At 33.8% G+C, this 13,479-nt stretch overlaps 2 protein-coding genes across 2 annotated transcripts in view; one reads left to right on the forward strand and one right to left on the reverse strand.

The window, feature by feature from the left end:
• LOC106103193 overlaps nucleotides 1-13,479 on the forward strand; it is a 76,062-nt gene that overhangs the window by 42,864 nt on the left and 19,719 nt on the right. The gene's annotated exons all lie outside the window — the stretch shown is intronic.
• LOC106103240 (lysozyme-like) overlaps nucleotides 1-13,479 on the reverse strand; it is a 32,149-nt gene that overhangs the window by 14,559 nt on the left and 4,111 nt on the right. The window contains exons 2-3 of the mRNA XM_013282936.1: nucleotides 10,077-10,238; nucleotides 6,569-6,657 (exon numbers count right to left, since the gene is read on the reverse strand). Of these exons, the coding sequence (XP_013138390.1) occupies nucleotides 6,569-6,657; nucleotides 10,077-10,238 (251 nt within the window). The remainder of the gene's footprint in view (nucleotides 1-6,568; nucleotides 6,658-10,076; nucleotides 10,239-13,479) is intronic.

A 13,479-nucleotide genomic window follows, 5' to 3' on the forward strand; every position in this document is an offset into this window, starting at 1 on the left:
GGCTACAATTCTTCCATACATCATTTTTATGTAAGTCTTATAGTTTAGGCTACGTAAGCAAAGAAAGCAAAAATGACCCGAAATTTCGTCTCGCGATTTTGAGCTAAACTATTTAACTACGTTGTAGTCTTAGACTCCAAAAATTAAACAAAAAAATGGGACCCATCTGCAAGCATTACCTTTCGGATAAAAAAAGAAATATCCAAATCGGTCCACTAGCGGCGGAGTTATGCCGTAACACACATAAAAAAAAATAAAAAAAAAAACATACAGACGAATTGAGTACCTCCTTCTTTTGGGAAGTCGGTCAAAAAGATAAGTGTGTGTGTTGTTGGTTGGTGTTGGGTAATTTCATTGTCTTGCAGATATATTCTAAATGATTCTTTTAGGCATTTTTTTTTAATTATATTACTTGTAACTAATTAGTACTCGTAGACTGGCTTGCGACGTATATTTTTAACTACGCTTTTATTTTTAATCAGAGAGAGAGAGAGAGAGAGAGAGATAAATTTGGCTTGTTCAATATTGGATAGATTGTGCGAAGTAGCTAATCACTGATTGAAACAACGGTCATTGTCGATACTCTGATCACTATTCCGCTCCAATCTACTAATTTGTGACAACTGTTACGTATTCAAATCACTGTATTTGATACCACTGTTAATTGTAATTAAATTTGATTATAACTATGCTGAAGTTGTTGTGATTAGTATCTTATGTGCGAATAGAATATATATTGATATCTATATATCTATACATATAATAAAATTGGAGTATCTGTTATAGCAAAAGACAAATTCCAGATTTCGGAAAGATGATATATTGGCGTTGTTGATAATGGAAATCGCATTTGAATTTTTTCTGTCTGGACTGAACTAGACAGACGACATGCAGCGTTTGTTCCGGGTGATCTCCGAAACGGTTGGACCGATTTCCAGCGGACTTTCATTGAAGAGTAGCTGACATAGACGGGCATATTATAGGCTACTTTTTCCACGCTGTCTGTAATTTGTGTTAGCGAAAAATGCGGACGACAGCTCGTAGACAATATCTTAATAATAATTTATCTTACTGGACTGTACCAGTCTTGTTTTCCGTCTGTGAGTTACTTAGTGAACGGTAAGGGAATCCTAAGTTTGCATTTAAAGAGACCTTCATTTAATTGTGCGGTATGCTTCCCATATTTTCTGATAAAACTAACGGCGATGACAGCGCCAAATTAGTTTTGTTGGACTATACTATTCTTTGGAGCGTGAGACTTATGACTAAACTATCGCACAACTGTTTAGTCGTGCTTTGATTCCTATGAGCTTATATGGAGGTGCGAACACTACTCGATTTTTAGTTGTGCAACTAAACAGCTAAATTGCCTGCGGTAAAATCGACAATCGATGCTGAGATAAAGCTTTTCGCGTGCGATTTCATCAGATATTCTTAATATTCTTAAATAATGATAAAATTAATTAGGAATAATTTGTTTTCTTTTTTTCAAATCAAGTAATAAATAAATTATTATGTGCCTAGAATATGTTACGGAATCATTTCCCTCGTCGTGTTTGTATTAAAATAATAATTTAAAACTGTCCCAACAAATGTATCGCGTTTCTTCGTTCAAGAAAATAATTAATCCCTCAGAGAGGGACTTTGGGAGCGTCTTATTAACGGTACGTTGAGAAAATCGTGAAATTTATTCACCATTTTTAAGCTACATCGGAAAAAAATAGAAATACAGCGAGTTTTCAATTTCTACTACACTAAAGATTGTAGTAGCTTAGCTAAATGTTTTTTTTTGTAGTAATCTACTAATTTTATTTATAAACTAGCTGTTCCCATGCGGCTTCATCTACATGAAATTATAACTTTTTTTTAATGTTCACATTTGTCAAATGTCAAAATTCAAATGACAACCTTGCTTCCTTGATGTTGGCAGCTTGTAGTTTATAGTCCGTTTTCCCTCATGACAGTTTCTTTTCCAATTTATTCACCCCTAAGTTTAATAGCGTGAAAATATATAGCCCAAAACGTGTAGTAAATGTAGGGCTTTTTATTAAAGAAAAGAATTATTTAAAAAATATGCTATAATTGCTGACATCTTACGCCACGAAGTAGTGTGTGCTTACGCTTTATTATATAAGTATAGATTGTGACGGATTATACAATTGAATAGAATTTTTTTAAGTTCCTAGTCGAAACATTTACAACATATTACTAACTCAGTTTTTCAAGAAACAAAGAGAGAGAGATACCAGTAGTATTTTGTACGAATTTCTTCAATGGCAACGGTAAGCTTTTCGAACTTCAAACGATTTAAAAGCTTAGATTTAAAGATTAGCGTTTCATTAATTAACATTTCGTCGGACTTTGATCGCGGTTCTTAAAGTCTTTAGATTGGATAAGTAAAATGCTAAATCGACAAGATTCAATCTGGGAACATCTTTTGTAATTGTATTTACAATCCTTTACGTTACGTAGACGTACTACGGCGTAGACGGTCTACGGTTTTGCCATTATTATCTATATCAATATTATCAAGAAGAAAGATTTGTATGTTTGTGTTTATTAAAATAACTTTAAAACGATTAGGCTGTTTTAAAAAATTCTCGCACCATTAAAAAGCTATGTTATCACTGAGTAAATTAGGCTACCTTTTATTGAAGTCTACGAGGGTGAAGTCGCAAGCAAGAGCTAGTATTTAAATATAGGTGAAAACGAAGCACAGTGAAAAGATCTTTGCTAATGAAGTTAATGGTTTCTTATTTTCTTTCATATTTAAATCGAATTATATTTTGAAAAATTATTTATTTGCAATATAAATTTGCAATCCATAAATTCTAATATAATCAAAACAATATTTACTCACAGATTTAGTGAGTTTATAGCGTTACAAATAACAATTAGTAGTTTGTATTACTCGTTAATTTAGATCGACAATTAGTGCGGAATAGCGACATATATTATACAAAACGAAAGGTCTTTGCCAATATTGTAATGGACTAGGTAAATATCCGTCGTTCTTGAAAATAAAGTCTGCTCTTTTCGCGGAAAGCAAGGAAAAGATGACAATGTGCTGATCTTTCTAAGCTTTAAAAGATATGCACGTAAAAAAACCAGCACACAAGCAACTTTAGATCTTATTGTTCGTTGTGTGATAATTGGTAGGTCCTGTCTCTTAAAAGTCAAATGTATTAAACATCATAGGTGAACAAACAATGCGATTTGGTTTTCAATTACGATTCGAGTGGAATTGGTCGACGAACTAGGACTAAATACGCTATCGTTGAATTCGTTGGAGTGACGCCGCCACGATTATGGCATTGAATCATGCAAATTCCGCTCGGGAAAGCTAAGGGTATGTGTACACTAACTTTTATTACAAAGCAAGAACGCGGGGATAAATAAATTGATGATGCCGCTACCTTTTTTAACATAAAAGTTCAACGGTTTAAAGCTTACTTCCATTTTAATAATAGAAAGGTAAGTGTTTCTGTTAATAAGTAACTTTACATATCTAAGTGTGATTCTATTCATTCCTTACCTTAAAAAGGGAAAAGTCACTTGATTCCTATGATACGCTTGTCGATGTCCCGTAAAGTAGTGCTTGTCATTCTAGCGTTTCATCGCGACATATTAAACGCATGTGTGTAGCTGGCTTTATCATTGAATCATGCAAATCCGCTCGCCAAAGCTAATTGTAGAGTTGTACGCGAGGCACGTTTTAGTTGGCGATACGAGTGAGTTGTGAACTTTGTTGCCGTGACACTTATGAATGACGGCAATCGTGATAGACGACTATATGTCGCTTAAGTTTGTTGTATCTTTAACTAAGATAAATTAATCTATACTATTATAATAAAGCGTAAACACACGCTTCTTTGTTGCCTAAGATGTCAGCAATTACAGCATATTTTTGAATAATTCTTTCTTTAATAAAAAGCCCTACACTCATGTCACGCTTTAGTCTATATATTTTCACGCCATTAAACTTATGGGGTAAATATTTTGGATAAAAACCCTAATGTGGGAAAGAGACCATAAGTTGCTGCCAACATCAAGGAAGCAAGATTGCCAATTTTTGTCATGTCATGTCATTTTGACATTTGCAATTGACAATTCGACACATGTAAATAATAAAATAATTTTATGTTGATGAAATGGCACGGGAACAGGTAGTTTAATGATTAAGACCATAGAGTATACGCCACTTCTAAGGGCCTGTCCTACCACTAGCTGATAGAGCTTAAAAAAAACGTCACTGTCACATAAGGTAACAAAATCCAATATTTCCATCATACCTTTTACACAATTATTTCACACAATTGTTATCAGACAATTTATATTTTTTTTGAACAAGCCCTAATTTAATAAAATAGCGACCAAGACAGTTACACCAAAGAGATGGAATCTTCAAATTTAAGTTGTATATGTTTCAAGGGAGGTATGAATTATAGGACATCCCCTTAAAAGCCTTTGCATTTTGGTTGTATGATTGTAATATACGTATACAAGCTATGAAGCTACGAGTTTATATATTCTCTATCTATTAAACTGTACAGTTATCAATTTTAGTTCCACACATACGATTTATCTGGACAGTCAAACTCTTCAGTTAAAAATGAACCTGTTAGCGGCCTTAATAGATTGTTCTTGTTATCACAAACATATAAATATTCTTTTATTAATCCTTTAAACGTAAACAAGATCCAACACTTTGCAACATAAACACGAATAACATCACAATTAAACGCGATAAAGGTTTGCTGAAACTCATTGATGTTGAAATTTGCATAATTTAAATAGCTCTGCCAATTAAATAGGTGCCCGTATCTCGCGGCGCTGCGGCATTAACATATTAACGACAGATTAGTGCTCGCATCACGCCCCCCAAGAGCGGTATAAACCCCCTAACACTAAATATCGATCGTTAATTCGATTTCAATCTGATTATACTAAAACATAACAAAGGTTTAGGCTAAGCGCCATCTGCGCTCGACCACCTCAAGCCTGGTGAATCTGTAAATGCCTCTTCAAACACAATGGCCATTCAGACATAAAAAAAAACATAGCAAATATTTTCAATCGGGCTGTCATGGTCCGAGGCAAAACGCAGAGCCCAGAACACAGCGAGCTAGCAGCGTACAGGACGACTTATGCCCCACTTTAGGGACATAGGACATGAAGAGAGAGAGAGAGATGTCTATGCGTGGACTAACAATTTAGGCACCAAAAGATAAAGATACTTTACAATTTAGATACCTTAAACTAGAATGAATCATTTTATTAATATTAATGTCTAGATAATAGCTGCTATCGTGCGGCTTCATCCGCATGAAATTATATATACTTTATTTTATTGTTTACGTTTGTAAACTATCAAAATTCAAAGGCATAAATGACAAACTTGTTTCCTATATGTTGGCAGCTTGTAGTTTAAGGTCCCTTTCACATATACGTTTTTTCAAATTTATTTACCCCCTAAGTTTAATAGCGTGAAAATATATAGCCTTAAATGACTGCTAAGAATAGAGCTTTTATTAAAGAAAGTAGTGTAGATAGATTAAGACTGTGAGGTTAGAAAATACGCACATTTGTAAGCTTTAACAACAATGCAATATTTTACGTCTTGTGAAGAAACACAATTTTTTTAATTCTAAGGAAAATAATAGGATTTGAAAATAAACAAGAAAACGTTACATACATAAACATTGATTGTATAATATAAATTTAAACATGTTAATGCTTACGCACGGATATTGTGGTGCGTTGTCCGCGTGGATTCTAATTAGCAAACACGAATTTATGAACGTTTCGTGACAAACTGCAGATTCGCTCAGCTAAATTGCAATCAGCAGTAACATATTCAACCGGCCGTCAATCAAGAATGGATTATTGTTATCGTGAACTATGTTTATATTTAAGATAAAACATCAATGCTCTTAATCTTTACTAATATTATAAAGCGGATAGTATTTTTGGACTTTTGTATATATTGAAATAACTCAAAAAATACTGGACCAATTTCAAAAATGTTTGCACCATTTAAAGCTATGTCATCATCATCAACATAAGCTATATTTACTTTACGAGGATGAAGTCACGAGCAACAGCTAGTGTATACAATTATAATAAAGCGCAAATACACTAGCTAGTCGTTAGGAGTCGTTTTAAGGGAGCCGCTTTAACGTGGGATTGTAGATTTCTAAAGAATTGTCATTAAGGTTATATCAAATATTTAGTTAAGAGTGTCACCAGGTATTAAAACAGACCTAAAGGGCTATTAGGTTATCAAAAAAACTGACAAGTCTTTGTGTTGTCTATGTCAATTAATAGGAATCGTAAGTATTTTAAAGTAGATTATACATATATTTTATGGTTATGAGATACTATAGAGGTGGTACAGCTATCATCTCTTCAATAAGTTCTGAAGATATTCATGACCTATGTCAATCTTCACGAGTAAACACTGTAACTAGCTCATCTTATTTTTAAATTAAGAACCAATTTACAAACTATTTAAACTTATTGGATACATGCTAGCTATTATATTAAAAGGTAATAAATGTAAACTTACCTGGAATAGACCGTAACTGGTGTAGGCGTTGTTATGGTTGGTCACCTTGTCCGTCGTGCGGCCGCTCGCGTGCTCGATCAGGCATACCCCTTGACACAAAACACGACATTGTAAAGAAACAAAGCCATTTAAGAAATAGACATGGCAGTGAACGAAATTTTTCACCGGTAATTTCTCTGACAGGTAATATATCTGTTGTCAATTTAGTACCTCGTGTCCTTGTATTAACATTTTACAAATTTGTAATTAGCTCCACTTTTTGTTATAAAAAACCTACTGACAATTTAATTAAACACAATTAATTACATTGATATGTGGTTACGAGGCTCGTAGCGTTAGTGATGATTATATGAAAAATGTCCATGCCGCCTCTAAATGTTTTATCATCTCTTTTTACAACGCTTTTTTTTTATAACATAAGGTGGCAAACGAGCAAGCGGTCACCTGAATCCGCCAAAATGGCGAAGCGACCGCTGCCCATAAACATCCGCAATTGCAGATGTGTTGCCTACCCTTATCCGACAGAGGAGGAGACACACATAAAGAGGGTATTTCCCCTTCCTATGTATCTCCTCCTCTGTCAAATACACTTCCTCTTCCCATCCTCTCCTTATAAAAAAAGACTGGTAAAGAGAAAGGGAGAAATTAGGCCTCCGGCACCACACTCATCAGACGAAACACGGAATTGCTTCCATTTCATGCCTGTCTTCTGTGTGGTCGTGGTATTACACCGGGCGTGCCGGCCCTGCAGTGCTAAGATGTTAAAGCGGGAACTACCACTGTCTAAATTATCAGAGCAGTTTCACCACAGAACTATAACCATACGAGTATATTGGATACTGCAAGGACTTATTAACTATAAAACTACGTTTAATTTAACTATGATCCCTGGCAGCAATTTTTTAATGTGACCATAAAATGGTTATAAAAAAAATTGTCCCGGCCACATCCAACTTTTATAGGTTATCTGTCTATTAAGACAGTTAGCAAAGCTTTTTAAATAATTAAAAAGCTCCACTCACAGTCCGCGACTTAAAAGCCAGTCCCTCTGAAGCACAATCCATTTATCAAACACTTTTAAAAAGTGCTAGCGATGAATACGATTTTCATTTCGAATAAATACTCCAAATGAAACTTCTGACAGCTTTAAGTCCGCACAAACAAGGAGGTCGTTTACTTTTTTTTGTTTAAAAATAAAGAACATAAAAGCCAGCCAGTTGTTTAAGTAAATTAAATTCGTCGACTTCCAAAATTCTTAATTCAAATAATAACATTAAGTCGGCCGCGCAAACCAAATGAATTGCTCTCAGCGACCTCTATAAGCATTCACAAACTCCGAACGCCGGGGACAGATCTTATATTTGCATAAAAAGGGGACATCATTCAGATGACAAAACATTTCGAGATCCCCTTTCATTTAAGTTTAAAATTGTTAACTGGCACCGCCTTAATTGACACAGTACAGGCCCGCTACGCTCCCCAACCCACTCTAATCTAAATTAATTCAAATTAATACAAGCCTTGAATCAAAAACGGACATTTGCTGCCTGATTCTTAATCTTGTACAAATCAAAACATCTTATAAATAAAGCATAGAAGTCTGTAAGAATTTTTTTCTTTTATTATAAAGTAAAAACGAATTCAGATTTGCTTTGTATTATTGTAAATCTATAAAATTCCAAATTGAACATTTATTCTTTTATATTTATAAACTACTAGCTTTCGCCCGCGACTCCGTCCGCGCGGAATTAAAAGAAACAAAAGCAAGCAGCCTATGTGTTAATCCAGACTATCCTCTACATCTATGCCGAATTTCATTGAGATCCCTTCATCCGTTTAGGCTACAAACTCTAACAAACATCCATCCATCTAAACTTTCGCATTTATAATGTTAGTAAGATTCAACCAAAACTTGACTAAAGAAATTTTCTATTAAAAAATCCAAAACATTACCAGTAACTTTATAAAACAATTATCCCGTGATTGCGTTAGCGTGAATTTGAAAAAATGTGAGTAGCCCATGTGGTCTTGGTTATCTTTTACATCTATGCCAAATTTTATTAATATCCGTTCAGCAGTTTAGGCAACAAATTTTAACAAACTTTCATCTAAACTTTCGCATTTATAATATAAGTAACATATTCTCTACAAGTCTGTGTTTACCACTCGCTAATAAACAAGTTAACGGTTGATATTGTTTCATGTTGTAGTTGAGGTGTGAAACTCTCAATTTTCACTTCCTGATTGAAATTATTTAACATACAGTTGTGTATACTGTGCGGTAGGCGACAGATTGCTGCCGCATAATGAGATGCGGCCTTCCCGGTCGTTGAACAAAGCGAAGACGTCAATATATCTATGTATATCCGTTGCCGATCTTAGAATAGTGTTGATATGTTAATACACAAAGACTTAAAGTTTAATTTACGGCTGAATACTGAAACGATAAATATGCAACAACGGCATAAAGACCACTACTCCATATTCTGTTGAAATGTCGATATTCGTCAGATTATAAGCGCTTAATGTTCGTTCCAGTATTCGGCCGTTAGGATCAAATTTCGTACTGTATTTAGCTATTTACTAATAATAAAGAGGTTTTGTTTGCATTTAATAACCTCAAAAACTTTAAAATCAATTTTAAATAGACTTTAAAAAACCTGTATCATCGAATGGCGTTGATAATTTTTTTTAACCTAGTTATATTTCTATTCAATTTTTATACAGATTTTTCTCGCATGTCAAAAGATAACGAGCAATTATTTCTCTGATGTAAAACCTTCATTCCCAACGCCCCTGTAATTAATAAATCGCGTTTAAATATGTTAACGCAAACCTGTGTTGAGCAGCGCATCAAATATTAGTGAGGACTAATTTACGAGCCTTTACAACTATAACAAAGGGTGTAATTATAATTTTAATGTACAATCACGTCTGTTGTTGGTGTTGTACTTCAAATGACATTGAACCTCTTGAGCCCCTTCAAATGTAAAATGTGCCTATAAATGATTAAAACAGTGCAATTTAAAATATAGTCAGAATGATTGCGTGAGATAAATCATAGATAGTATTTTTGATAAATGCTTTGATAATGTCCTAATTTATTTGTAAAATGGGAGTTTCATTCTTAGAAAGGCGCGACTCTTTGAAAACACAAAAGCGATATAATTAAGAACGAATGAAATGGCTATATCTATCTTAAGATCTACCTTGATCTGATGGACGACAGTCTCGTGTGCTCACATAGAGTGGGATAAGGACAGTGAGATAATGCAACACCGCGAACGGAGGTGACTGTACCTAGTACACAACGGTAGAGCTGAAGCCTGATTAACTGCAGTAGTAGCTAATGCAAGTGTTATATGACGTCGAGTTTCCGTTGCCTCAATGCCTTCGGGAGAAAGTCTTAGTTTGCGTTAAATGTGGCTCGGATATATGTAGCACATTTTGATATCATAAAGTTACTAAAGCACTTCTGTAATTTAATATTTACATGAATTGTACTTACAGTTAGGTATTAAGCTTCTTGGAAAGTTGTATCGTAGAAGCTCTCTTGAAAGCTGGCATCGTGTGAAGGTTCTCGCGTGACCTTTTGTCCCTTGAATGAGAGCTAGTACTGCAAGAAGTAACAGCAATTTTGATTGTTTTTCCATTGTTCTAATTTTGGAGTCTGTGAACAAATAATTATTACTCTTAGTTGTTTTTTGGGCAGTAATAAATCGATTTGTAATTATCAGTTTTGCTGTTGGAAAATGAGGTCAGATGCGTAAAGATATTTTAAATGATCCATTGTGATAAAATATTTCGAAAGACGGAAGTAAAATAATACAAATCATCTACTTCAATAAATTTATTACGAGTCGAGTGCTCGAAAAATAAATGACGTTACTTAATTGAGAAAAATCACACAGAACCGTGGAGCGAATGGAAATTACCGCCTTATTATTTGCGAACCGGAATTACCTCTACTTCCTTCGGAAATAATTTTCAAGTCGTTTGAAACTCTATATTGTTGTCGAAAGAGACTTTTACAGAGTTACCTCGGGATGAGCGTCTCCTATTTTCAAATTTGCATCCATAATTGCGCGTTTATTGTTCTTAATGTAGTGTGACAATGATTTGTAGGATTAACGCCAGAACATTTTTTAAATGGCAAACGAGGAAGTTACTTTTTATGGCAAGCGGAACCGTACAAATTTGTAGCAATTTGCAATAAGATAAAAAGTATATTAGATACCTTTAATGGATAGATGAGTGAATGTACAGAAAAAGCTTTATAATTTTTTTTAACATTGCCAAATTTATTTCTCTTTAAAAATGAAAAAAAAAAGGTGGAGGTGAAGAGGGATAAAATGTGTCCTCTAGCATGTACTCTTACGTCTTAATTTTATCAAATCTATACATTCATTGATTTGACAACATTGGATTCCTTAAAATTATTATATAAATATGAAATTATTGTCACCCTACTTTCGGCAACCGCTGCCAGTAAGCGGGGACGTTTAATTTCAGTTAAGATATTTTTCACGAGGATAAAATTAGTTAAGTTATACTTAATTGTGATTTCTGTATTTAAATAACAAAAGACGAATGCGAAATTTAAAACAATGCTTTTCTTTGTAGGTTTTTATCTTCCAATTTAGTTAATAGATTGATACTTATAGGCTATACTAGCTTTCGCCCGCGATTCCATCCGCGTGGAATTTAAACAAACAAAAATAAGTAGCCTATGTGTTCTTCCAGAATATACTATACATCTATGCCAAATTTCATCGAGATCCGTTCAGCAGTTTAGGCTACAAACTCTAACAAACATCCATCTAAACTTTTACATTTATAATATTAGTAAGATTATTATTCCCAAATGTATTTCTTGAATAAAATGTTCTTGTATTTACACGCTGAGAATTTTTTGTATGAAATATATCAAAACAAAATAATATATAGAATTGGTATATCAAAAGGCTTTTGTGCCAAAATACTCATAAAATGAATGATGTTCTATCAATTTGTCTGTCTGGATGATCTATGTAACATTTATAGTTGTTTCATAGATTGATTGCTTGTTTGTGAAGTCGTGACAGACAGATTTGTGCGAATTGATTTTATTGAAAGACTAGCTTTCCTGTGCGACTTCATCCGCATGAAATTAGGAAAATTTTATTTTATTGTTTACATTTATCAAATTATCAATTACAAATGTCAAAATAACATGACATGATGACAACCTTGCTTCCTTGATGTTGGCAACAACTTGTAGTCTCTTTCCCAAATTAGGGATTAATCCAAAATATTTACCCCCTAAGTTTAATGGCGTGAAAATATGTAGCCTAAAGCGTGACGCAAGTGTAGGGATTTTTATTAAAAAAAGAATTATCCAAAAATATGCTGTAATTGCTGACATCTTAAGCAACAAAGAAGTGTGTGTTTACGCTTTATTATAATAGTATAGATAATATAGATTTGACAATGTTGAAATTGAGAGTATTTTTGTTATAGCGCAGATTATATTTGATGATAGTTGTTGTATTGTCTTTAATTAATTGTATAAAGATTGAACTCCACTGAATTATATCATTAGAGAAAACTATAGTTAGTTTTATGTATCGATGAGTTTCGAACGCGTTGAGGGTAAGTAACTCACGAGAGTTTTAATAAAATAACTTTAATACGAACTAATTGTTGCTCGCGTGTATTTAAAAATAGTAATAAAATATAGCCCATGCTACTCACTGATAACGTAGCTTTTTAATGGTGAAAGATTTTTTAAATCGACGCAGTAGTTTTTGAGTTATTTCAATACATACTAAAATACAAATCTTTGCTCTTTATAAGTGGAGATAGATTAATCCGTTAAAACCTTACCTATCTATTTGTACAGCTGCTAGCGGTACAGAAAAAAATGCAGAGCAAAGCAGTATATAGTAGATAACGTTGGTTTTATTTCGTACATTCAATGTGAAATGCTTTTTGGGCGCATTTCTCGTTATTTGGGAGTGCAAAACTTGTCCGTCGACGTTTCTAACGCCAGCGGGTAGTTTGTGAACAAGCAGCGGCCATGTTTGTTTTCGAAATTAAAGACAACACACATTTTGTTTGATACGAACGTCACGATAACTACGTCAGTGTATTTAATTCAGAAGATGTAATCATTTGTAGTTTAGATCGAGCGTACACAACTCGATTTTTAGTTGTGCAACTAAACAGTTGAATTGCGAAACAATCGACGATCGACAACAGTTGTGCGATAGTTTACTCAGATGTGTGCGCCCGCTCTTAGTTTACCTACAATTTAAAACGTAACAGGTCAGTTTATTTATTAAGTTTTCTCACTCCAATACAATAACTTTAGACAAAACAATAAGGTGATAGCGGCTTCAAAATGAATAAAACAACTCATACTATAACCTTGGGGTGAGCTGAGACCACGGACTTCTATTAGGCACTGACCTTACGCATGTCGGTTTAAGTTACCAGGTCTTATTACCGTCATTCTTGGTTATCCCTTAAACAGAATGCCAAAGATGTTTGTTGTGAAAACTCGAATGAAGATAAATTACGAATTGTATGATATTAACCAGTGAATACTAATTTTTATTTTCGTTATTTTTTATTAATTTAATTACAATTTGTTATAAGAAATACACATGTTTTTAGAAGCCATTTAAAATTAACAGCAAAAGGCTATTTTTAGAAGTAAATCCTCACAACGTACAATTCATATCTCGTTCACGTCGCAAATTCACAAAAGCCGCTTTAAAAAACTTCACGTTGAAATCGTTCGCACAAAGGACGATGTAGGCTTGGAGATTCGATACGAAATTGCCGCTAACGAAGACCACAGGTTTCCTTTTTTTGTTTGTTGAATAGTTAGCGACTATTTTAATTTCTGAAACTTGTACTTTCGAGAT

The sequence above is a fragment of the Papilio polytes genome, unplaced genomic scaffold, assembly GCF_000836215.1.
Source record: "Papilio polytes unplaced genomic scaffold, Ppol_1.0 DF823835.1, whole genome shotgun sequence".
NCBI classification, from domain to species: Eukaryota; Metazoa; Arthropoda; class Insecta; order Lepidoptera; family Papilionidae; genus Papilio; species Papilio polytes.